The sequence below is a fragment of the Eleutherodactylus coqui genome, chromosome 11 (genome assembly GCF_035609145.1).
Source record: "Eleutherodactylus coqui strain aEleCoq1 chromosome 11, aEleCoq1.hap1, whole genome shotgun sequence".
NCBI lineage: Eukaryota > Metazoa > Chordata > Amphibia > Anura > Eleutherodactylidae > Eleutherodactylus > Eleutherodactylus coqui.
This window is the reverse complement of record NC_089847.1, coordinates 23,441,071-23,466,929: the sequence shown is the minus strand read 5'-3', so window position 1 is coordinate 23,466,929 and position 25,859 is coordinate 23,441,071. Positions and strand designations below refer to the sequence as shown.

Here is a 25,859-nt window from a genome sequence, read left to right as displayed (position 1 = left end):
AGCGGCGGGACAGGGGGGGGACTAATTCTCGCCACTTAGCCCCATCCCGCCTCCTTTCATTGCAAATAGTGCAGAGGGGCGGAGAGGGGGTGGAGAGGAGGCAGAGAGGGGGCGGGAGCTCAGTTCCTGCTCCTGGCTCTTCCATCCTCCCCCCCCCCTGCAGAGGAGAATGACGTATATCGGCTCGGCGTGAAAACCGAGCCGATATACGTTCGTGGGAATGCAGCCTTACAGAGATGAGTGGCTATTAGACATATCTTGATGTCGCTTATCTTTCTGGGAAACGATACAATCAGATAGGTAGAATTCAAAGTGTCTAATTTACATTTGCACTAACATAAGCTGCAGGTCAAGGATGTGCTGGATTGTTTCCTAGACCCTAAAAATAGTAATATGATGACTAATTTCATATATGATGCCATCATTTGGGCAGTGCCAAGTACTCTCCCTAATAATGAATACAAATTGTTATGTTATAATCTTTATTCATACAAAAAACACAATAACTTAATTAATTTACAATAGATATATAGAATAGGCAGACCGCATGCATTTAGAGTATGTGATATACAACATACTACAGTCACATTGTACATAATATTATAGCAATATATATGGTGTCATATATAATATATGCAAATACAATATTATTTACGATTGCAGGACTGTAATGACAAGGTGGGACACCATTTTTTTTCATACCCCTTCCCCATCACCCCCCCCCCCCCAAGTTTGGAATATTATAGATATGAAAGAGCAACTTTCCCGGTCTCATGTTTATATCTGACCAAATATCATCATATGAGTTGCCTCCTTTGAGGTCCATCTAACTACAAATGGATGCTAATCATCTGGTAATGATAATAAATAATGAAAAATTGAATACATACTCAAGCAAGTAACCAGAGATACAAAAATAAAAAGTTTGCCTATATTAGACATAATATGAGTACATTTGTGCGGGTATAGGCCATTTCCACCTGTCTGGGCCTATATAAGTAAATACTGTGCTTCTATGTATACTGAGTCATGCGCAGAGAAGATACCATAGTGTCAGACTCGGCAAAGACATACAAAAACCCTAGATACAATGTGATATATGGTTGGGCATGGAGTATAGCTGGATGTAAGGTGACCATTTTGGGTCTGGGTCATGGTGGTGGAGTTACTAAGGGATTTCACGCAATGAAGATCCTGGCTCGTTGCTTATTTGTCACATTCCAGGTCCTGCATGGCATCTATTCCTTGATAATGCTCTTCGCAGAATTCACGGATGCGTCTGCAGGCCTCAACCATCATCTCCTCGGGAACTGTGAGGACAACGCGGAAGTAGTTGGGATATTCAAAGCACTGTTGTGATGTAATAGAGAAAACATTAGGAATGACAATCACCCGCTGTGATATAAAGGTTTTACAATTTTCTTAGAGAGCTTGTTGAAGGTTTACCACCCCATTAAATCCATCCCAAATGGATATAGTACAAATTCTGTTTGTAACGGGAATGGAAAAGAGCCAATTTAGTAGGTGGTGTTGTGCTAAATGAATGGGTTGCCACAGAGAGATATTATAGGTAACACTGTATGTCTACTGGAAACCATTCGTTTTTTTGTATATGTTGAAATATTTCACATTGTACCATTGTAGGACTGTTGAGAAGAGAACTACATTAGATATAAGAGGCATAACGATATATGGGAGTATCTGCAATATCGCTCAGTGTTTTCAATGGGGCCGGCGGCAGCAGAACTAGCACCATTGAAAACATAGGGAGTATATCGCTGACTTCTGCCACAGCTGTGACAGGGGTTTCCTTCATCCCCGCTGAGCGCAACCTGTAATTGGCTGAGTGCTAAGCCAATCAGCACAGCCCTCTCAGGAGGCGGGGATATTTAAATCGCCGCCTGCTGAAAGAGCTTGAGAGCAGTGCAGGGAAGCCAGGTGGAGGACGCGCCTGAGCGGCGGAGTGGTGAGTATTACATTTTTTTTTCACCACTTAGGGATGATTTTCAAGGAAGGGCTTGTATTTTAAGCCCTTCCCCGAAAATCATGCTGCAGGGTTTGCCTACAACCCACTGCTTTCAATGGGGTTGTCAGCAGTAGCGCCGACCCCATTGAAAGCAATGGTATAGTATTGCTGACTTCTGCCACAGCTGTGGCAGAAGTCAGCGATAAATTCCCTAAGTTTTCAATAGGGCTAGCAGGTAAAGTGGGTAAAAGCCTTAAAACTTAACTTTTATTGTTTTCAATAAAAATGGCTAAGATGATTGATTTCAAAGTCTTTATCTATCTTAGGGTGCACTCATGAAGGAGTTAATGGCTGTGTAATTCCGTACTCCATTCAGTGTTAATCTCTGACCCAATAGAAAAAAATGATCTTCAGACATTGACGGGTAAAGTTATCTAGGAGGTTTAGATATTAAAACTCACCAGATCAATTTGATTATGTCTAAGGCTGCATTCACACGAACGTATATGGGCTCGGTTTTCACGCCGAGCCGATATACGTCGTCCTCATCTGCAGAGGGGGGAGGATGGAAGAGCCAGGAGCAGGAACAGAGCTCCCGCCCCCTTTCTGCCTCCTCTCCGCCCCTCTGCACTATTTGCAATGGGGAGAGGCGGGACAAGGGCTGGGCTAATTCTCAAAACTTAGCCCCGCCCCCATCCCGCCTCTCCCCATTGCAAATAGTGCAGAGGGGCGGAGAGGAGGCAGAGAGGGGCGGGAGCTCAGCTCCTGCTCCTGGTTCTTCCATCCTCCCCCCTCTGCAGATGAGGACGACGTATATCGGCTCGGCGTGAAAACCAAGCCGATATACGTTCGTGTGAATGCAGCCCCCGGATCATAAATGATAGAGTCAAAAAGATAATTGGCACTAGATCAGTTCACAGCAAGATGATTATCTTAGGCTCTTTATTACATAGCTCTAAAAAAAGATGATTAGCTTAGGCTCTTGGTTGTATAGCTCAATGCATTTCTGTCGTATACACGGCTCATCAGGAGCAAAAGTGAGCCAAAATGATATTATTTTCCCGCAATTAATGCTAGAGCAGGTTATACTGATTGAGCCAAAAAATGCTCTAAAATGAAGGCTAGATACAGAGAGACTTGTAATATAATATACGTCTCAATGCTTATTCCTGGTTTATCTTCAACTATCTGGGAAATGGAGTGCGATATCCCGTTATTTCCCATTATTCCCGAGGGACTATCCCTTGTAGATCGGACCAGATTCGTAATAGCGTTCCTCGTCCCATGGGTTAAACCACGGTTGCTGGCGATCCCAAGAGGGTCCTAGCTACTAAATTATTCTCCCTTAATTATATCAGGGAGCAATAATCCCCCGGATCGTAATGGGAACCCCACCTCTCTCCCTAATGCTCGTAAGATAGCATGCCTAGCAGAGTAATGGAAATTGTTGGTGAGGTTCACCAAAATACTAAAGTAGGAACAAAAGAGTGCAGCCTCCAGTCTTGAGTCTTGGTGGATAACTTTACCCGTCAATATCTGAAGATAATTTCCTTCTATCGGGTCAGAGTTTAACCCTTTCCAATCCACTGTCTGACGTCTGAAGACATTCCGATTGAAAGCCGATGTCGGGAGACGTCCAGCAGGGTATTCTCACTGTATATTACTGGCCGCTCTGTTGTCGGGGGGCCTCTCTAGCATGTTCTTTACCGCAGTACTGGCTCTAGGTAGCAGACGGCGCCATTGTATAATGGCAGAAAGAGAAAGCCCCCTAGGAAACCCTGAATCCAAAATTGGATTGCAAAGGGTTAACACTGACCCTAAAATAGATATAGACTTTTCTAAAAATTCTCTTTTATGTGTGTCTGTCTCTTATCTTAGCCATTTTTATTAAAAACAATAAAAGCTAAGTTTTATAGGAATTCTGCAGTGATAGGCTAAATAACATACACGTTTTATGGTCTGCATGCAACTCACAATGCTTATCTGTACAGCCTGGTGCATGATAATTATGACATCTATAAAATGAAAGACTTACTGTAGCAGGGAGGCAGAACACTGACTGTTCAGAGATCATTCTTTCTGTAAAATCCACATCACTCTCAAATTCTGGAAAATGTTCTATGTCAATACCAACCTACAGAGGGAAACATAAGAACACGTATTGCTTAGCTGTCCATTGCTCTACTGCATTGGGTTTGAAATTGTGGCTACTGTTCAAGAATAATTTAATTAGATCCATTGATATTACTACGATATATTGATGTCATTCTGCATGTCTCAAGTTTTGTCTCTAGACCAGGTATGCATAGCCTGCAGTCCAGAGGATACATGTGGCCCGCAGTGCCTTTCTGTGCAGCCCTTTTTCTTCTGTGGGGATTCCTCTTTCCTGCTTCCCAAACGGGGAACAGCTGGTTTTATCAAATACAAACTGGGATTTTTTTCATGACAAAGACCTGTGTATGTGCATGCCCATCTAAGGCCTCATGTCCATGGGGAAAAGAAGATTTTAAATCCGCAGCGGATCACCCGCACGCGGATCCGCACCCCATAGGGATGCAGTGACCACCCGCGGGTAGATAAATACCCGCGGATGGTCAATAAAAGGGAATTACAAAAAACCTGGAGCATGAAAAAAAATGGACGTGCTCCATTTAGGTGTGGGTCTCCCGCAGGCTTCTATTGAAGCCTATGGAAGCCGTCCAGATCCGCAGGAGACCCGCGCCTGAATTAAACTCACCTGCTCCGGGCAATGCAGATCTTCCTTCCTTCGCGGCAGGATCTTCTTTCTTCAGCCCGGCGGATGTGCCCTGCGCATGCGCGCGCCATGCTGAGGGCGTGCCGAGCACATCCGCCGGGCCGAAGAAAGAAGATCCAGCCGCAAAGAAGAGAAGACCTGCACGGTCCGCTGCGGGTAAGTTTATTCTGATTTAATGCCTCATGTCCGCGGGGCAGGAGGGACCCGCTGCGGATTCTCCATGGAGAATCCATAGCGGGACTGATTTTCCCCGTGGACATGAGGCCTAAGGGTTGGACCTCATTCCCATTTTTTTCTTGACCTTCATCATGTAAATAGTTTTAGGAAAGTGCTTTAAAACTTCAGTACATTTTAATGTGCTTTAGGCTAGCAACATGCACGTCACATTGCAATAACCATAGGAATATTTTGGTGATTCTTGACTTTTGCCTCATGATCAAGGCATAGTATAATATAAAAAAATAATTGTTTTAAAAAAATGTGTAATATCGTAGGGATGCTAGCAATCCCAATTGTGTTTACTACCAGTGGTATGGCTCTGTTATGGTCCATATTTATTTTATGGTCCATGTTATGGTCCATAAAAATTCCTGTAGTAGAGAATCATTGTACCATGACTTGCATTGCTGAGAAAAGAAATAGGACTTTTGTTCTACAAAACTATTGCTTGTACATATAAGGAAAAAGATGCGTTTTTTAAACATAATTCCTTGAGCAAGGACTAAATTGTCATGTTTTTGTTTTTCAGAAGATATGCTTCTTTTGTACTGCTGGTAAGTACATATCTTCTAATCCAAGTATATTTCTGATAACTAGGACTGGTCTTAAAGTTATTCATTGTGTACACCTGTTTTTGGTCAAGTGATAACTGGAAATGTACAAAGCGTGGTTGTCAAGCCAATATATTGCTTACCATTAAATACATGGCTCCTGCTGGTCGAATGGGACAAAGTCCAGGAACAGAGGAGAGGGTATCGTAGCATAGGTCAGAATTAGACTGCAAAAAGTACACAAGGAGGAATAAATTTCAATACATGTTCCAGAAAGTAGTTGACTCGGAACAGTCAAAAGCCAAAGTAAAGAACAAAGTGAGTTCTATATTATATCAGATAAGTCCATTGCCAAAGCCATGACCTGTACCTTGACTCAACAATCCAACATTACATAACATGTTCTTTCCGCACGGATTTATTTACTATATAGAACAACCTGACCTAAACTTACGTCAACTAAATCGATCCATATTATTTTCCTAAGGGGTATTAATAAGTGGCGTTTCTCCAAAAAGTTGCAATTTTGCTAGTGCCCCCTCTTATCCAGTTTGTCCTCTAGTAGGCCAGAAACTTATGAAGATGACATTGAATTGACTAATTCCTATAGATGTCACCACATCCTTTCAACAGGCTTTGGCATGTTGTGTTGGCTGACCTATTTAGAACTTGTTTGCAGATGGTCATAGCCTTGCAATTTGGTTAATTATTTGGGATATATTGCTCAATTCTCATTCTGAAGCAATTACAAAATTGTAGAGCCCTACTACGTAGTATGTCAGTAGTTTGAGGGAGGGCAGTATAGGATGGGTTTTACCGGTATCATTTCTACATTGTACGCACTGATATCAACCCAACTTCTCATAAAATGGATATAATCCAAGAATAGTCATAAATTTGTCAATTTTTTGTTTAGTACAATCAGAATTTTTGAGTTTTCCTGCTTATATTACAGCAACCTAAACTCTGAACATATTAACAATTTAAAGACTGTAGATATTTATTTTAGGGAACTCAGGAACATTAGTTATTTTGGGGACATATATGATAAAACAAAGTAATAATTACCTTTCAACTAAAGTATCACTACCATAAGGCTGCATTCCCACGACCATATATCGGCTCGGTTTTCACGCCGAGCCGATATACGTTGTCCTCATCTGCAGGGGGGGGGAGGATGGAAGAGCCAGGAGCAGGAACTGAGCTCCCACCCCTCTCTGCCTCCTCTCCACCCCTCTGCACTATTTGCAATGGGGAGAGGCAGGGGCGGGGCTAAATGGTGGGAATTAGCCCCGCCCACGTTCTGCCCCCTTCATTGCAAATAGTGCAGAGGGGCGGAGAGGAGGCAGAGAGGGGGTGGGAGCTCAGTTCCTGCTCCTGGCTCTTCCATCCCCCCCCCCCTGCACATGAGGACGACGTATATCGGCTCGGAGTGAAAACCGAGTCGATATACGGTCGTGGGAATGCAGCCTAAACAAAACAAAGGAAAGCGGTCACCGGTGGATTTCTAGGTATTTCATAGCACCATATTCATGAAGCTTCACCTGTACTGAACATCTACCACCGTTGTACCAACACAAGTGGCATTGGCAGAACATCGTCAACTACCATCTATGGTTAGAGATGTACCCAAATCATAACGAGGACTTACCTTAATAAAGTTTAGGGTGTTTTCATAAAAATGCTGAGGTGTCCTTTTCATTATGTGATCCAGAGCTCCTTGGACAATAGTACATGGGCCAAGGATCCTTTGACTAAGTCTCACCAGTCCTTCTCGGATCTGAAATGCAATGTGGTAAATATTAGTTATAATCTGAATTAAAATAACATTTTGTTTTACTATTGTAACCCATTTGTATCTGATTCAGTAAATGTCTATAAATTGATGAGTTTCTTTAATTTAATGTTAAAATGCTGCAGTACTTTACAGAGATCAGGACTTCCGGTAGTCCTAAATAATATGTTATATTAGATTAAAGGAATTTTACTTTAGTGGTAATAATAAGTGTATTGTAATAAACCAGTATGTTGCAAAGTGTTGCCTTTAATCACCTCCTTGCCAAAAATGTCTTTCCGATCGTGGATTAGGATCCACCCCATTCTCCATCCTGGCACCAACCAGCGTTTTGCAAGGCCACCACAGGACAGGACTGGTACATTAGTACTCAGTGGCGCTAATGCCTGGAATGCCCCATACTCAAAAACCTGGAAGACAATCAAAATAAAATGATAAATTGTATTATTATTGCAGAGAATGAATTACCTATTCCTTTTATTTTACTAATAAAAGTTAAGTAGTGATACAAAATCCGTTTTTCTAATCTGTTTTTATTTCCTGATTGTAGATTTTTTATTTTCTGTATGTGACTATGGGGATAGACATCTTGCCTGAGATGCAGTTAACAGTATTTAGAAAGATGCTTTACAGCAGCCTTAAGGGTCCATAGACACAATGGACAGGAGGGGATTCATTGATTTCTGTAGGAGAGTCTAGTGGGCATGCTGTGTGACCTGCGCAGAAAGGGGAAGAAAGTGAACTGTGACAGCTATTGTGACTGGTAGATCCTGGTTATCTATATATATAGGTGTTACCCCTCAATGTAATCCTACTAGTGATAATGAGATGACTACTGAAAGGTTTTCCTTACAGAATAGGAAGTGTCAGACTATTATTAGGCTCAGCAGTGAAAACTGCTGGATTTTAGGGTTTTTTAAATATACATTTTGAGTAGAGATGAACGAGTATACTCGCTAAGGCACATTACTCGAGCGAGTAGTGCCTTAGCCGAGTATCTCCCCGCTCGTCTCTAAAGATTCGGGGGCTGGCGGCAGCCGGGGAGTGGCGAGGGAGAGCGGGGAGGAACGGAGATCTCTCCCTCTCTCCCCCCCGCTCCCCGCCGCAACTCACCTGTCACCGGCGCCGGCCCTTGAATCTTTAGAGACGAGCGGGGGGATACTCGGCTAAGGCACTACTCGCTCGAGTGATGTGCCTTAGCGAGTATACTCGCTCATCTCTAATTTTGAGACATTAAAAGTGTAAAAAAAAAAACACCAATAATTCTTAAAAAATATGTTCAACATTAAAACTTGATTTATATAATAGTTCATTTTCTGATAATATATTCCCTTTAATAGTACTACAATATTTTACAGTTTTTTAAATGATTTTTTCACATTTTTCCCACAATGCGTAGGAGATCACTAACAAAATCATAGCTATAATGGGAAGCAGATTTATAGATGGTTGGATATTGTACATTTTTATTTAATCATTTCCATATGTCACTATTACATTGCTCTCTACAGCTTATATTTTATTATGTTATTGAACTTGCATTTCCGTTTATTTAACCCCTTAAGGACCAAGCACAGTAAATGTACAGCACTTGGTCCTGGGCTTTAATCCTGACCGATAGTAAAAATACGGCACGAAATGAAAGATCTGCTCCTGCAATCTAGAACTAACCGCTTCTGCCTTCTTTTATACAGGCCACATAGCACTCAATGAGTGCTATGTAGTGAAGAGAGGAAGCGGAAGCGTTGCTTCCGCTTTTCAACCTGGTGATCACATGACTGCTGGGTGCCAATTCAAAGCTGCAGGGATCCAGATCAGCCCTATTAGAGACTACTGTAACTACAGCGGGATGTTTTTACCTGTAACTGGGGCTCATATAGATGTTTCAGTTACAGTAGAAAAATGTAAAATAAAAGCAACCAAAACGATGTGAATGACCTCCAAAAGTCTTAAATGATGTCATGAGAGACACAGATGTAAAAAAAAAATAGTTACAAAAAAAAAGTTTTAAAAAATTACAGAATAAGGGCTTATTTACACGAGCGTATATCGGCCGGCGTTTTCATGGCCGTCTGATATACGCTTCCATCTGAGCAGTTCCCCTCTTCCCTCCCCCTCACCAGCTCTCTGCCTCTCTCCTCCACTCCGGTGTTTGCAATGGGAAGGGTAGGGGTGGAGCTAAGCTCCGCTCTGTCCTGCCCACTCCCATTGCTGGCTACGGACAAGGGCCGGGGAGGGGTATACGCTCGTGTAAATAAGCCCTTCAATATTTATATATATGTATATAAAAAAGAAAATGATCCAACGCCAACCAAAATCGTCGTCATATACGCCCTGTAATCCAAGACCATATAAATTATATATCAAAACATCTGGGGGAAAAATTAACTCATTCCTGTACTTTATTTTAGCATAAATATACTAATTTTAAAAATAAACAACTCTACGGCTTTAAAAATCTTTTTTTTTTTTTTAGCTTTTCACCCCTATTAAAACTAAAAAACAAAAAAAGTCAGTGAAAAAAGTTATTAAAAATATCCATATGTGTCAAGGTAAAAAAGAAACGCAGCAAAAATAATTTTGATAGCTGAAGAAAAAAAATAGCGCTCTGAAACAACCACATGGGTAAAATCCCTAAAAAATGTCTGGTGGTTTAGGACTGAAACACTCTGGTCCTTAAGGGGTTAGAAAAGACTGGTCAGTACCCTGATGTATGAAAACTACGACAGGGGAGGAAAAAAATTGTCTGTGTTGCCCATAGCAAACAATATGCTATGGGCAACAACTCTAGTTTCTGTCTACACTTAGATCTATATATTGGCCCTGTACGGTGACAAATACCTTCAGTAGTAACTATGGGAACACTGTTAAAAAATAATTTCACCCTAGTGCAAAGTTCATCAACAAAAATCCCTGTGAATACAGTATACTACCCTGTTTCCCTGAAAATAAGACATACCCTGAAAATAAGACATAGCATGATTTTCCAGAATTTTTGAGGATGCAAAATGATTTTTCAGGCTTTTTGAGGATGCTTGAAATATAAGCCCTACTCCAAAATTATGCCCTGCTAACAGTTAATTTAAAAAGTCAATTTAAATAGTGTCCAGGCAGCTATACATGTAAAAAAGTTAAACCTTTTTGAGCAAAAATTAATATAAGACACTGTCTTATTTTCAGGGAAACACGGTATGTGCCTCCCTCGAATGAAGCCATTTAGAATTTACCATTAAATAATATTTTAGTGCTCTTGGGATATTAGGCATAATTATATAATGGTGACAGTAAATCATATGGATTTCATTGCTGTAATTCACTGTAGTTGTACCAGTAAAAATGAGTTTGTTTTGCAGGGCATGAATCGCTTTGCTCTCTATGTGGAGTAAACATCTGTGACTGCTTAGGAGACCAGATATTGTACAGCAGCGCCAAATAAAAAAAGATAACATCAAAAGAACACAAACTGCAAAGTCATTGTGACATCTGGAGTGTCTAAGTGACGAGAAGGGGTGGGCTTTACATCAGCTAAGGGGCCCTGAAGGACTTGCTATTCCAACATCAAGTCAGACCATTAGCAAAGCCTGAAGGTACCTTTATACAGGGGGATTATTGCCGAAATTATTGCTGGATACAGCGAATTCGGGCAATAATCATCCCATGTACATGGGCCCGCCCTCAGGGCGCTGAGCGAGAAATCGCTTAGTTGTTGGAATCGCAGAACTAAAAACCAAGTAACTATCAGGCCGGGTAATCAGAAGCCGATCAATGTTTGAATCATTCCAATTCACTGCAAATTGAGGCGGGCGGCCATTACAATCACTGGCTGCTCCACCTATATTCACTTGCTCTTGTGTAAAAGTCGGCCAACAGCATGACATCTTGGCATCCCCTGGCGCCTGGAGGGTCCAGTTACCATGGGGCTATTTGTTCATGTTGGCGTCCCAAACCAATAGAAGCAGGCAGGGTGCCAGGCCTCGATCTCGCCCAACTGCGAGGAGGGGGTGTCCGGGCGAACTGACAGGCAGAGTGGGGGCCTTGGCCCATCGATCAGCTGTCAGGAGCTTATGTGCCCGAATGTGCCGCAGTGTAAAAGGACCTTTCTCTCCATCCTCTATGATTTATATTGAAGCTTGACTGGTTAAGATTGACTACTGCGTTATAAGCACAAGCTCACCAAGAATTCTATGCAGGTAGTGCTGATTTCCACAGCTCGAACAGCTATAAACTTCAAATAACTAATAAAGTAGTGAGAAAAACAGTATATGTTGAGACAAAAAGAGGGATAAACTCACCATATCGCCATATATTTCATCCGCCAAGATGGGTACACATTGCCTGGAGGCCACTGTGGGAATAGATTTGCCCAGTTAATGAAGTGAAACTGTCTTTATCAGTGAAGACAGAATGCTCTTTATGTGTGGGGCACATAACCATACTAGAGTATAGAATACTGTACAGAGGCCTGGTAGGCCGCGTTGCATTGGGTTGTAGATATCGGCCCTGGACAAACCCCACTGGCAAATGTATAGGCATTCACAGGACGTCAATACACTTGAGAAGTATGGTAGAGTAGAAAGCTATAGGCTCCCTACTTCATTTTCACTGTCCTGTAGGCCTCAGACTACACACAGTTGGTCAGCGTCCCTGCTCATGTGGCACAATAATGTCACTTTTCGTGTCGCCTGTGCCAGGCTGTTGACAATGGATGAAGACACATGCTGGAGCATTAACAGTTAGCTGAGGAGCCCTATTCTTGTTCAAATGGTCACCGAGAGGCCTTATAAAGGTATATGTGAAAAGGAAGGCACATATACTGTTTTTGGAAGGCAACAGTGGCCCAATAAGAATGATAACCAAAGTAGTAGTCAAAAAAAATCCAGTGCCAGCCATTGAGTAACCACAGAGGTCTCGGGGGCTACTGTAGTACCCCCAATGACTGCAATAGTGCTACCTCTCCAGTGTCTGCCCAAGTGCCCCTATTCCAACATGTCTAGGAGGTCGATGGGAACTTTATATTAAGATTGGAGAAATGTGTCACATATGAGAAATTAAATCTCGTAAAGAACGAAGTCTTATTGTATCTCCAAAACCACCAGTGACATCCGACCATTAATTGGTAGACATCTTGTGCCCCATTTTGAACTTATGCATAAGATACACAATAGCGATTTTCTAGTTAATTGTATATGTTCTCTAGGGGCATTCTCAAACTAAATAAAGGTTTATCTGCCAATGCTCCCAGCATACAGTAAAGTCATATAGTCCCGACCCATGCTACTTACCTGCAAGGATTTTCTGCAAATGTTTCTTGCTGAACACCGAGCCGCAGGGATTGGATGGATTGTTGATGATTATACAAGCCGTTTTGTCGTCTACCAGAGATTCCATATGTTTCAGATCAATCTCCCAGGACTTCTCTGGCTAGAAATGCAACACATCAATATTTAGTTCTACTCTCCTAGCAACCATCATTTCCATAGCCAGATCCAAAATTGTTGAGGGTTTGAATCTAAAAGTTAGATTAGTTTTGCCAAAAATCAACAAGTACCCATTTTGAATTGACTTTTGTCACATTGTGTGTTTAAAAATCCCAAGGAGCATAACTAGAGGGGGTGCAGAGGTAGACTCAGGACTGTGCCCCATAGGTAGACGCTAGTGTTACAAATAGCATGCGGGGTGCTCTGGAGATTCATTGGAAGATGCCCAATTATGGTGGCTATGCAGTGGGTAAGGTCAATCATTTAACTAACAATCATAGTCTCATAATTTTCACATCCTGTGGAAAGAGATGGACTCAAGGACTAATATGTGTCTGTCTAAGCATAATGTACGAACCAGTATATTCCCATGTACTTTTTCAAGATACTCAAAGCTCTGTTATGGAATTTACATTATATAACCAAGTTATTTGAGTTCCCAATTCTTGAAATATAGATTTAGCTAATAAAAATATGTAACTTACTAGTAAATTGTAGAGTTTCACTTCTACCCCCAGAGACAAAGCCAATGTTTTATAGAGAGAAAATCCTGGACGTGGTACCAGTATGTTCTGTCCAGGATTGGCCAAAACTGCAAGAGCCAACTCAATAGCCTGGCTGCAGCCACTTGTGAGGATGACATCCTAAACAAGGAAGGTTATCATTGTAATTATGACATAACAGAGTTACCAGACCTAAAACAACTCTATATATAAGGATTTAATGAATGTTCTTCTAACGATCAAACACCTACTTTGGCTTCCAAGGGGGCATCAGAGCAAGTGTAGTACTTGGCAACCACTTCCCGGCTACACTGGTATCCTGCAAATGCAAGAGAATGATAGTTTTAGTTACCTAGTAGAAAAACATACTATCTGTAAGCAATACGCTTATACTGTTGTTCAGGATTCAGTGATGAATTCATCGTCTTTCTGGATCCTACGAAAGTTATAATTCTAATATTCTTTTTGATTTTATGATAGTTATGACTCTGTTATTGTTCTGGATTCTGTGATAGTAATGTCTACTGTTCTGGTTGCATGATAGTAATTGACTATGGTTCTTCTGGATTCTACGATTTTGATAACTAGGTGTTCTAGATTCTACCATAATATATTAGTCAATGATAATCTTCAGGCTTACCTATACTTGGAGCATAGCCATTATACTTCTGAGAGTCAATTGCATCTTTCATAGCCCGAACGACTTCATCATCAGTAGGCAAGTTTCCAAATATCGTTGGGTCACCTAGAATAAATGTTGATTGTGATTAGTTTAATCTTGATCATCTAACCGCAATGCCTATCCTGTATTGATGACCATGTGAATGAAGTCTCCAAGACCATATGAAAAGAACTGTATAACCATGTACTTAGTAACTTTGATAAAAAAACATATTTCATAGCAATATCACCTAGATACTGACCTATAGATAAGGCAATCATTGGCTTATCAGGATGTGGCTTGGCTTTCATAGTATCCACAATGGCTCTGATAGGATTGAATGTTTTCTTTGACATTTCTGATGCTCTCACACCCCATCTTGGCTTTCGATTTTTGATTTTCTCAATGCTATTAGTTCTCTGAATATTGACATGAACGTCAAGAACTTTAGGGTGGACAGGAGAGCCATTTACCTGGATGATATAAGAATCTTTCTGCATTGTCTGGAAAAGGAAGATATTAATATTAAGAGCATAAGAAAGACTATAAACTTTTTATTACTACAGGTAGCATAATGGATATGTAGTAAAGGTGCCTAAATAAACAGCAAACTCACAATGATATTTGTCATACATAGTTTTAGATTTCATATCTTTACAATGTAATTTAAAATGTAAAAATTAGCATTTTCCAAAATGTTCATTAACTTTAATTTACAATTATTTAGTTTTTTTTTATTTTGCTAATAAAAATAAAATGGTTAAAAAGTTTATTTTACCACATAAGTAATTAATTAATGCTAGTTACTGCCTATAGTAACTTTATCTAAAATGTTGCATAATAAAATGTCTATTGTAATCCAGCCGGTATTAAGAAATAGTATCTGGTTTAAAAAAATGTAATTTCATGTTATTTCTAATTTAGGTTTGCTAAAATCACGCAGGGGAAGTAAGTTAAAAGTAAGTATATTGTTCCTGCAGGAGAAAATCTAAAAACACAATGCTACACAGTGAAGTGACTATTAATGCAATAACCAAAAAATATTCTACATTCCAAAGTATCTGTGAAAAGGTATAAAACTGTTGCAATTTTCCTATATTTAGGTAACATTAAATTTTAACATCAGAAAAGCAAGAAAAAAATCCTAAGAATCCTAAAAATTAAATATTAGAATGCTGTAAATAATGTGTAAATCACTACTTTTTATGACTATTTTTTCTTATATCGGATTACCTGTACTTGTCAAGTCAAACGTTTCCAGGGATGAGAAATTCTTTTGTCTCTCGAAAATCTAACACAGCTGACAGAAGGAATCACAGATTAGGCACCAACATAAAATAGTCCCCAAAAATGGGTGTTGGACCTGTTTCTCTGCTTCTATTGGTGGGAAAGGGAGGGATGTGTCCCATTTGTTGAACATCCCTCCTATGTACCATATTGAACTGATTTTGAAGGTATTTCCATTAACTGTTTCAGGAATGTTTTCTTTATTGAAATGAAGAGCTTTGTGTGTTATGTGGATATATGTAAACAGTAGCTTATGTGCATCGCATGGTAACAAAAATACATGTGTGCAAAGTGGAGATTGCAAGAGGCAGCGTCAGATTTAGAACTGATGTGTTAGATATAAAAAATGAACACACTGTAAGGCCAAATGCACACAGCCGGTTCGGATTCTTTATACGGGATTCCGCAGTGGAATCAGAACCTGTACCAGGCCGGTGACCCTAGCATACCTGTCCGCAGTCGCTTTCTCTGTATTGCGGATGTGCCGGCTGTCACGCCAGCGCACGTGTGCAGTACAGAAAATGCAGCGCCGCCGCTAGGCGATGATGCGAAATCTGTGACTCTTCCGCAATATCATTGTGGGAGGGCCGCAATCGGATTGCTTCCATTGACTTCAATAGAAGCCGTCCTCGCGGAATGTGCGCTGGAATAGGACATGCTGCGATTTTCCATTCACGAGCGGAAAATCACAATGGATATGGCAAAGCGATTTTCCATAGCATGTCTATGGGCAGTATTTGCTGCGAAATCCGGAAGCGGATGGCTGCACCGGATTCCGCAATGCAAATATGCTGTGTGCATTGGGCCTAAAAGAGAGTTGAGCTTCTTGGCCTCAACAATTTTTAATTAATATCTAATTAGATTCTTATAAGAATTTAGGCAGAAGCTCATGAAAAATACCCGTAGCTTCCATCCTTGTCTTACACACAAGGGGGCTGGCGCGGGTGACAGGTGAGTTGCAGCGGGGAGCAGGGGGGAGAGAGGAAGAGAGAGATCTCCCCTCCGTTCCTCCCCGCTCTCCCCTATTGCTTCCCACCCCTGCCGGCCCCCGAATCTTTAGAGATGAGCGGGGAGATACTCGGCTAAGGCACTACTTGCTTGAGTAATGTGCCTTAGCGAGTATACTCACTCATCTCTAATGCAAAGCAAGGTAAGATAACCAAGGCTCTTTTATTGACTTAGGTATTCAATTGGATTATTGAAAGCTACTAAGGGTCCTTTTACACAGAATGATCATTCAGATTCTTGCTGGATCGTGCGAAACTGAACGATAATAATACAGCGTAAATGCTGCCAGTGACTGAACAACAAATAATAATTCATAACACTGAAGGCCCTTTTACATGAAAATGCTTGGATCGTGCAAATTTGAACGATAATTGCTCAGTTTATGCACGGCCAATGATTGAGCGATTAATGAGAATTTGTTCGCCTTTTGTTCAGCATTCATTTTATTCGAGTGAGAATTTACATAAGCAAAATGTAACAGTTTCCAGCAACATACCGACAGATTGTCATTCTGTCAAATGACCCTATTGGGGTGTGTGAGATAAAGAATTCAAATTGTGGGATCCATTGGGGCAGACACTGAGGAAAATTATAGGAATCTCTGTACAACCCTGTAGAATACAGCGGCACGTATGTTGTCACTATATAAGAAACATGAAACTTGTCCCCCCATACACAGTAGATGGTAGTTCAGTCAAGCCAAAGCCACATTTACTATCCCTTTAATAATCTCAATAGTCGCAATAGACTACACTTCAGAGAGGAGCAAGGTCACATAGGTGTTTTTTTTCTTTCATTTGTAAAGTTCACTGCCCTTCTGGTCTGCGCAATTCTACTGAGCAAACAGAAGCAACATTAGTACGACACCAGATCTCTGCAAATTTAGCTTAAGTCCTCTGAAATGCTGAATTTAACATATTGGAGACCCTTTGCATGGAAGATCAGAGAGTATGGGAGACCGTGGCACTGGGCAACGTTTTTAGGGTAGTCATGCCAGAGTTCAATAAACCAATAAAGACCAAATGTAGGTTGAAACATAGCTTTTTCTTTAAAGACATGGAGGAATGAAGATTTATTGACCTAATCTTCACCATTTATGCTGTCATCTTTATACTATTTATGGACTTTTGAAGGGATTTACAGTTTAAGCTTCCTGAATGACTTTGCATTTGTATCCACATCACCTGACTTAGGATTTGCCTCCGTGTGCTGCTGGATTCCACTTTCTCTACATTAGGGCCCAAACAGATCCATGTAGGATCTCGGGATAGCAGCTCTGCAGCTCCACTGAGATGATACTCTCTCCTCTCTGAGTATGACAGGAACTGGCTCTTTTGTATTACTTCCTGCCACACCCACAGCACCGTCTACAGGGCATTCTGATACAGCAATCCCATATCATATGGGCCCTCTGTGTTCTTTCAGTGTCTCCATAAGTCCCATAAAGATTTAATGATGTGGCAGTGCACATATGTGACTGCTGCTTCATTCAAATAGGTAAAATGATATACCTGCTTTTATGATCGGTGGGGGTCTCTGCAGTCAAACCCCAAACCATCATACATTTATTGCCCTGAAGATTGGTGATAAGTCCTTTTGAGGGTCAACCCATTTAAGTCTCACTATCCTCTACTAAGCTAAAGGTGTTCTTTTGGTCTCCAGATTTACCAAAATCCCTAGCAAGCCATTCCATTCTAGTACAATAGTGACGTTTGGCAAGGCCTTAGCCAAGGGGAGGAAAGACTTAGGTAATGATGATTGGGAAGAAATAGTTGATTCCTTTGTAATTGCAGTAGTTATTGCTAGGGATGTCCTCATGCAATATAAGTTTCTTCACAGAGTATTCTGCACCCATGTGACACTGCAGAAAATTGGCATCTTGGCTCGGAGCCAGACACATTACTGATGTGGTATCTCGGTGAGTGCCTTTATCCACGGTGTATGGACATGTTTGTGGTTAGATCTGTTTTGGTCTGAACCTAAGGTGCTTTTAGACGGAACAATTAGCATTCAAAAAATCATTCAAATGAACGAAAGTGAATGATAATCTTTCAGTCTAAACGCGAGTCAACGACTGAACGATGAACTAGAACTGTGCGCGTCTCCTTCGTCATTCAGTTTCTGCAGGACTAAAAATCATTGTTTGCTCTTTCACTTGTCATTCCGTTTAAACACTTCTTGTTCCATATTTCATGCAGCGAATGTGAAAGCTGAACAAGAACTGAACAATTCTTGTTGAACGAGTCAATAATGAATCTGCCTGCTTAAACACCATTGCAAACAAGAATAGTGCAGTGTAAAGGCAACCTTATTCTTTTATGCATTGCAGTTAGGAATTCCTGAGAATTCTCCCCCTACTTCTTAATTATAGATGAGTTTATTATAGAGGAAGTTATTTTTTGCATTTTGCTACCTTGTGCTAAAAAGGTGGTAATAATAGCGTGAAAATCACTTGATACACCATCACTATGTCACTTGTTGCATCTGGTAAATGCAGCGGACAGGGTCAAACCTTTTGGTTAGGGAGACGATGGGGGAAAATGGTGGGTCACAATGGCTCTACTGTCTCCTTTTGTCACATCCCAAAACACATTCTGTCCTGTCAGCATGTGAGGTTAAAAGCTAGCAGTTGTGCCAGCAGAGAAATGATAGTTTAACTGGTCACGTGACGCCAGTGCCCCTTTCTAGTAACGCGTCAAAGAAACCAAATAAAGAGTCCACAGTCAAAGTGCAGTTTTAAAACCCAAGGCACACGGTTTTTACTGGATATTTCCAACTTTGATTTTCCAAGTACATTACTGCAATAGTCTCAAGTTCAATATTACTGGCACTTTTTCCTTTCACTATCTTCTGACACACGTGTGTTAGACAAAACACTCTTTTCCCGAAATACCAATGTCATCAGTCTCAGTTATCTGATGGACGGTTCTGGGGAGAGCAATCCTGACATGGAGAGTCAAACACAAAGAGTCCTTTCTCACTGTTTACGCTGTTTCCTCACTGACCTACTAACATTTATGGAGCAAAACACTCATGCCAGTCTTGTCCTCCGACTTGCAGTAGTGGAGATGGTACTTTCCCTCTTCTTTGCAGTTAAGCAGGGGCGTGTGTAACATTTTCCGACGACTCCTACTCCACGAACTGATGCTTACTTTAGGTCCCATGAGGTGATACATCTCAAAGCTAGATGAAACGAGACGGGCCTAACCCAGACGGAAGCGTCAGAGCCTCAGCCTCCTGCTCACACGTACCTCTTCTCTGACTACATCTCTCCTTCTCCCTCTCACTAACTAAACTGCGCCCCCAACCACTCTACCAATCACATCACACACAGCGGGTTAGGGAGACAGTCACGCAGACACCACCAAGATTAGTGACAATAGCTCAAGAAACCCGAAAGGTCACCTCCAATGACACAAAAAGCAACAACCACGTAGGCCCAAACACACACAAATGCAGGACAAATCCATATGGGGGGCAAGCACAGAACTAGAGGGTCCCTAACTCTAAGCCACTACATAAATAAATATGTGCTGTTCTATAAAATATTTTATATTTCTACTAAATCCCCTTCATAGGTGCAAGAAAGTGTGGTCCCCTTGGATGTTGTATTGCCTAGAAGGGTATGTAGAGGTATGCCGTAGACTGAGTTCGGTATGGCTGAGCTGTGGTTGTGTGTGAATGCGTCTTTTTGGGTACAGCTTAGAACAAAAGTTCAGCTGGTTCATGACAGTCATCCTATGTGTTAACGTCCTGATATGTACAGCTGTACTTTAACCTGTCATACTGAGTATCTAATGCAACGGCTCCATTCTCATAAGTTTCTGGATGGTCTATGTTGTCTTCTGCTTATGTATTGTCAATGTGTTCCATGTGAGTGAATATGATGTGTATTGCATAGCTGCAGCACTGAATGGGTTACTGTCTGGGCTATGTCTGGAAATGTATCTTTTGTGTGTCATGTGACCTTGTTTGATATATGTATTTGCAAGGTGCTTGAGTGGTCTGTCTTTTTCTGTCTGTCCTTCCTGTCAGTCTTGCTGTAAGCCTCCTGCTTACAAGTGTGGAGCCTGTCTGCTCACAAACCCCTTCAGTCTGTGTGTAGGGAAGATGAAGGAAGCTGTTGTGGATCCCTTCTTCTTCCCTACCTGAAGATTAGAGAGAGAGAGAAAAGCCGCAGGGATTGCGAGTCCCCCCATGCAGTGCTGCGTGTATGTTCCTGCTCCGTGAGTGTGCACCAGTAGAGAGTTGGCGAGTGTTCGTGGAAAGGTTTCCCGGAACAGAGATCCACAGATAACGTGGCCTGTGGAAGTCCCTCTGTCCTCCCATGTTTCGTCCCTGTCACACCACGTGTCCTCTTGCACCAGTGTCTCGTCGGTGGATGTTTTGTATTGCTTATGGATTTATTCAAGTTGTGTTCCAAGTAAATAGCTTTACCGACCATTCTGCCTTTAAACTTCCACTCTGCGTATGTGGACTCTTTATTCCATCGTCTAGAATTCACAGCGGAGGACGGAACGGTGGCAAAAAGGACTAAACCATTACTGGGTTAACCTATTTAATAGCCTGCCCTCGGGCCCCTTGAACGTGCCCCTGGTTACCTTCTGGGTGGGAGACGAAAGAGCCACCGTGACAAGGCTTAAACTCTACCCCGCTGTCTCCTAGGCTTGGGCTCCTCGGACGCTGCACCCATTTGTTACCATATGGACATCTTTGTTTTCACCCATATATATTAATGCCCCAAAGGGGTTATCCACAAATTCAATAAAATAGCTGCCATCAATTAAAGTCTGTGGAAAAAGATGCAATAAATTCCACAAGACGTTACGTTTGTCTGAGACTGGAGGGTAGCTTTAAGTGTATAGGATTTAGTATAAAGGGTATCAGCAATACCACACACAACCTGCTTCACGATGCAAGCCGTCATGTTTTTCTAAAGCTGAATAACATCTTTAAGGTGCACATGCCTTTAAAAGGGGTTTTCCAGGACTAAGATATTGATGACCTAAGGTCCTTAGGATAGGTTGTCAATATCAGACTGATGGGGCTGACTTCTGGCACCTGCGCTAATCAGCTATCTGAACAGCCCGCAGACACTCTGGTAAACTCTGTGGCTTCTTTATTCTACGCTGGTTACAGCGCTGTTTGTTTAATTGTGGTGGTTCCTGGTATTGGGGTTCAATCTCATTCACTTGAATGGGACTGAGCTGCACAAAGGGCATATGACCAATGAACATGACATCACAGACCGAAGAAGAGGCTGCAGTTGATTGTCGGGAGTCGGCCCCCACAAATCTAATATTGGCGGGGGCCTGAAAAATCCCTTTAAGTGATATCACATTTGTTCGGCTAGAAATATCAATTATGATTCTATAAGTTGTCTATTCATGTCATTTCCTATAATGTAAAACAAAAAAAAGGTTTGGTACGGTGTTAGCCAGTGGAGAAAATGTGATTGTTCTCAGCAAGAGAAACCAAGTAATCTTGTAGATATGATACCTTTTAATGGCTAACAAAAATACATGATGTTATAGCGAGCTTTCAGATCCTCTTAGGATTTTGCCTGGGGAAGGGTCCTAAATAGAGATGAGCGAGCACCAAAATGCTCGGGTGCTCGGGACGAAATTTTCACGATGCTCGAGGGTTCGTTTCGAGTAACGAACCCCATTGAAGTCAATGGGCGACCCGAGCATTTTTGTATATCGCCGATGCTCGCTAAGGTTTCCATTTGTGAAAATCTGGGCAATTCAAGAAAGTGATGGGAACGACACAGCAACGGATAGGGCAGGCGAGGGGCTACATGTTGGGCTGCATCTCAAGTTCCCAGGTCCCACTATTAAGCCACAATAGCGGCAAGAGTCGCCCCCCCCCTCCCAACAACTTTTACTTCTGAAAAGCCCTCATTAGCAATGCATATCTTAGCTAAGCACCACACTACCTCCAACAAAGCACAATCACTGCCTGCATGACACTCCGCTGCTACTTCTCCTGGGTTACATGCTGCCCAACCCCCCCCCCCCTGCACGACCCAGTGTCCACAGCGCACACCAAAGTGTCCCTGCGCAGCCTTCAGCTGCACTCATGCCACACGCTGGCCTCATAGCCACACCACCCTCATGTCTATTTATAAGTGCGTCTGCCATGAGGAGGAACCGCAGGCACACACTGCAGAGGGTTGGCACGGCTAGGCAGAGACCCTCTTTAAAAGGGGCGGGGCGATAGCCCACAATGCTGTACAGAAGCAATGAGAAATATAATCCTGTGCCACCGCCATCAGGAGCTGCACACGTGGGCATAGCAATGGGGAACCTATGTGCCACACACTATTCATTCTGTCAAGGTGTCTGCATGCCCCAGTCAGACCGCATTTTTTTATAAATAGTCACAGGCAGGTACAACTCCGCAATGGGAATTCCGTGTGCACCCACAGCATGGGTGGCTCCCTGGAACCCACCGGCTGTACATAAATGTATCCCATTGCAGTGCCCATCACAGCTGAGGTAACGTCCGATTAAATGCAGGTGGGCTTCGGCCCACACTGCATGCCCCAGTCAGACTGGGGTTCTTTAGAAGTGGACACATGCAGTTACAACTCCGTGTGGACCGACAGCATGGGTGGGTGCCAGGAAGCCACCGGCGGAACATAAATATATCCCATTGCATTGCCCATCACAGCTGAGGTAATGTCATGTTTAATGCAGGTGGGCTTCGGCCCACACTGCATGCCCCAGTCAGACTGGGGTTCTTTAAAAGTGGACACATGCAGTTACAACTCCGTGTGGACCGACAGCATGGGTGGCTGCCCGGAACCCACCGGCTGTACATAAATGTATCCCATTGCAGTGCCCATCACAGCTGAGGTAACGTCCGATTAAATGCAGGTGGGCTTCGGGCCACACTACAGGCCCCAGTCAGACTGGGGTTCTTTAGAAGTGGACACATGCAGTTACAACTCCGTGTGGACCGACAGCATGGGTGGCTCCCTGGAACCCAACGGCTGTCCATAAATGTATCCCATTGCAGTGCCCATCACAGCTGATGTAACGTCAGCTTTAATGCAGGTGGGCAAAAAATTAATGGATTACACTGTAGGCGAGGGCCCCAAAAAATTGGTGTACCAACAGTACTAATGTACCTCAGAAAAATTGCCCATGCCCAACCAAGAGGGCAGGTGAAACCCATTAATCGCTTTGGTTAATGTGGCTTAATTCGTAACTAGGCCTGGAGGCAGCCCAGTTAATATAAAAATTGGTTCAGGTGCAAGTTTCAACGCTTTAATGAGCATTGAAACGTATAAAAATTGTTTACAAAAATTATATGACTGAGCCTTGTGGGCCTAAGAAAAATTGCCCGTTCGGCGTGATTACGTGAGGTTTCAGGAGGAGGAGCAGGAGGAGGAGGAGGAATATTATACACAGATTGATGAAGCTAAAAGGTCCACGTTTTTGATGGTGATAGAGAACAATGCTTCCATCCGCGGGTGCAGCCTACGTATTGCTTAGGTATCGCTGCTGTCCGCTGGTGGAGAAGAGAAGTCTGGGGAAATCCAGGCTTTGTTCATCTTGATGAGTGTAAGCCTGTCGGCACTGTTGGTTGACAGGCGGGTACGCTTATCCGTGATGATTCCCCCAGCCGCACTAAACACACTCTCTGACAAGACGCTAGCCGCAGGACAAGCAAGCACCTCCAGGGCATACAGCGCAAATTCAGGCCACGTGTCCAGCTTCGACACCCAGTAGTTGTAGGGGGCAGAGGCGTCACGGAGGACGGTCATGCGATCGGCTACGTACTCCCTCACCATCCTTTTACAGTGCTCCCGCCGACTCAGCCTTGACTGGGGAGCGGTGACACAGTCTTGCTGGGGAGCCAGAAAGCTGTCAAAGGCCTTAGAGAGTGTTCCCCTGCCTGTGCTGTACATGCTGCCTGATCTCTGCGCCTCCCCTGCTACCTGGCCCTCGGAACTGCGCCTTCGCCTGTGCCCACACCCTGACTTGGGCCTCCGCGTCCTCGCCTGCGTCCACGTCCTCTAGGCCTACCCCTACCCCTCAGCATGCAGTATTACCAGTAGTGCAGAAACAGAACGCTGTAATTAAATGTGCCGCTTATTGGCCTGTGGTTGGAGGCTGACTTCCCTTACGGAACGCACAGCAGATCCAGGAAACAATTTTGCGCAAGCCGGCTGTAACGCTTAGCTGCGTATTAATTAGGACTACTACCCCCAGCAGATAGATACTGTAGGCAGCGTATAATATTATGTATACTGTTTCCCTCTGGCGGGATGACGGCGCTGATGTAACAGAGACAGCAGATCCAGGAAACAATTTTGCGCAAGCCTGCTGTAACGCTTAGCTGCGTATTAATTAGGACTACTACCCCCAGCAGACACGCAGTAAACTGAAGACGGTCACAGGCAGCCCAAATATAGTATTTTTCCCCAATTTTTTGGAAAAAGCCCACTGCCTATATAGCCTGAATATCTCTTTCCCTGCCTCACCAGTACTGGCCCTATACTCTGTACAATGACTGCAGGCTGAGGACGCAATGCTCTGCACGCCCGATATACAAAAAAAAAAAAAAAGTGCAACACTGCAAAAAGCAGCCTCAACAGTACTGCACACGGTCAGATGTGGCCCTAAGAAGGACCGTTGGGGTTCTTGAAGCCTAAAATCACTCCTAAAGCTCTCCCTATAGCAGCTCCGGCATCAGCAGCACTTTCCCTGATCTCTGTCAGAACGCATCTGTGGCGAGCCGCGGGAGGGACCGATTTATATACTCGGGTGACACCTGATCTCGCCAGCCACTCACTGCAGGGGGGTGGTATAGGGCTTGAACGTCGCAGGGGGAAGTTGTAATGCCTTCCCTGTCTTTCTATTGGCCAGAAAAGCGCGCTAACGTCTCAGAGATGAAAGTGAAAGTAACTCGAACATCGCGTGGTGCTCGCCTCTAGTAACGAGCATCTCGAACACGCTAATACTCGAACGAGTATCAAGCTCGGGCGAGTACGTTCGCTCATCTCTAGTCCTAAATAAGGATGAGCAAGTATACTCGCTAAGGCACTACTCGTCCGAGTAATGTGCCTTAGACGAGTATCTCCCTGCTTTTCCTTAAAGATTCGGGGACCGCTGCGGCTGACAGGTGAGTCGCGGCGGGGAGCAAGGGAGAGCGGGCGGGAGAGAGGGAGAGAGAGATCTCCCCTCCGTTCCTCCCCGCTCTCCCCCGCAGCTCCTCGCTCCGTGGCGGCCCCCGAATCTTTAAGGACGAGCGGGGAGATACTCGTCTAAGGCACATTACTCGGACGAGTAGTGCCTTAGCGAGTATACTCGCTCATCCTTAGTCCTAAAATGATCCGAAAGCTTGTTATAACATCATGTATTTTTGTTAGCTATTAACCCCTTAAGGATCAGGCTGTTTTGTACCTTAAGTAATGGAGACGTTTTATGGATTTCAACCATGTGGTAGGTTTACTGCCCTATTTGATTCATTCAGCTACCAAAATTATTTTTGCTGCAGTTTTTTTTCCGTGACATGTAGGGCTATTTTTAATATCTTTTTCACTGACTTTTTTTTCCTGTTTTTTTTTTTTTAGTTTTATTGGGGGTAAAAAATTTAAAAAATGATTTTTTTTTAACATTTAGAG

General features: G+C 42.9%; 1 protein-coding gene across 1 annotated transcript; it reads right to left on the bottom strand.

The window, feature by feature from the left end:
* Positions 1-471: 471 nt before the first annotated feature.
* On the bottom strand, positions 472-15,291 carry TAT (tyrosine aminotransferase). Its single transcript, XM_066582580.1, has 12 exons — positions 15,161-15,291; positions 14,190-14,430; positions 13,907-14,011; positions 13,518-13,585; positions 13,249-13,407; positions 12,569-12,707; positions 11,579-11,631; positions 7,544-7,696; positions 7,143-7,271; positions 5,635-5,718; positions 4,002-4,100; positions 472-1,350 (listed from the first exon to the last, which is right to left on the bottom strand). Exons 2-12 carry the CDS (start codon positions 14,425-14,427, stop codon positions 1,207-1,209), a joined length of 1,371 nt encoding a protein of 456 aa, XP_066438677.1. The 5' UTR covers positions 14,428-14,430; positions 15,161-15,291; the 3' UTR covers positions 472-1,206.
* Between the last annotated feature and the right edge of the window lie 10,568 nt (positions 15,292-25,859).

Bases quoted from the DNA above. Each gene is read 5' to 3' on its own strand.
- TAT (XM_066582580.1), bottom strand. From the start codon at position 14,427: ATGCAGAAAGATTCTTATATCATCCAGGTAAATGGCTCTCCTGTCCAC. The intron at 7,697-11,578 runs GTGAGTTTATCC...ATTGTCTTCCAG, and splicing joins ATGAAATATATGGCGATATG to GTTTTTGAGTATGGGGCATT. The intron at 7,272-7,543 runs GTGATTAAAGGC...ATTGCATTTCAG, and splicing joins AAGACATTTTTGGCAAGGAG to ATCCGAGAAGGACTGGTGAG.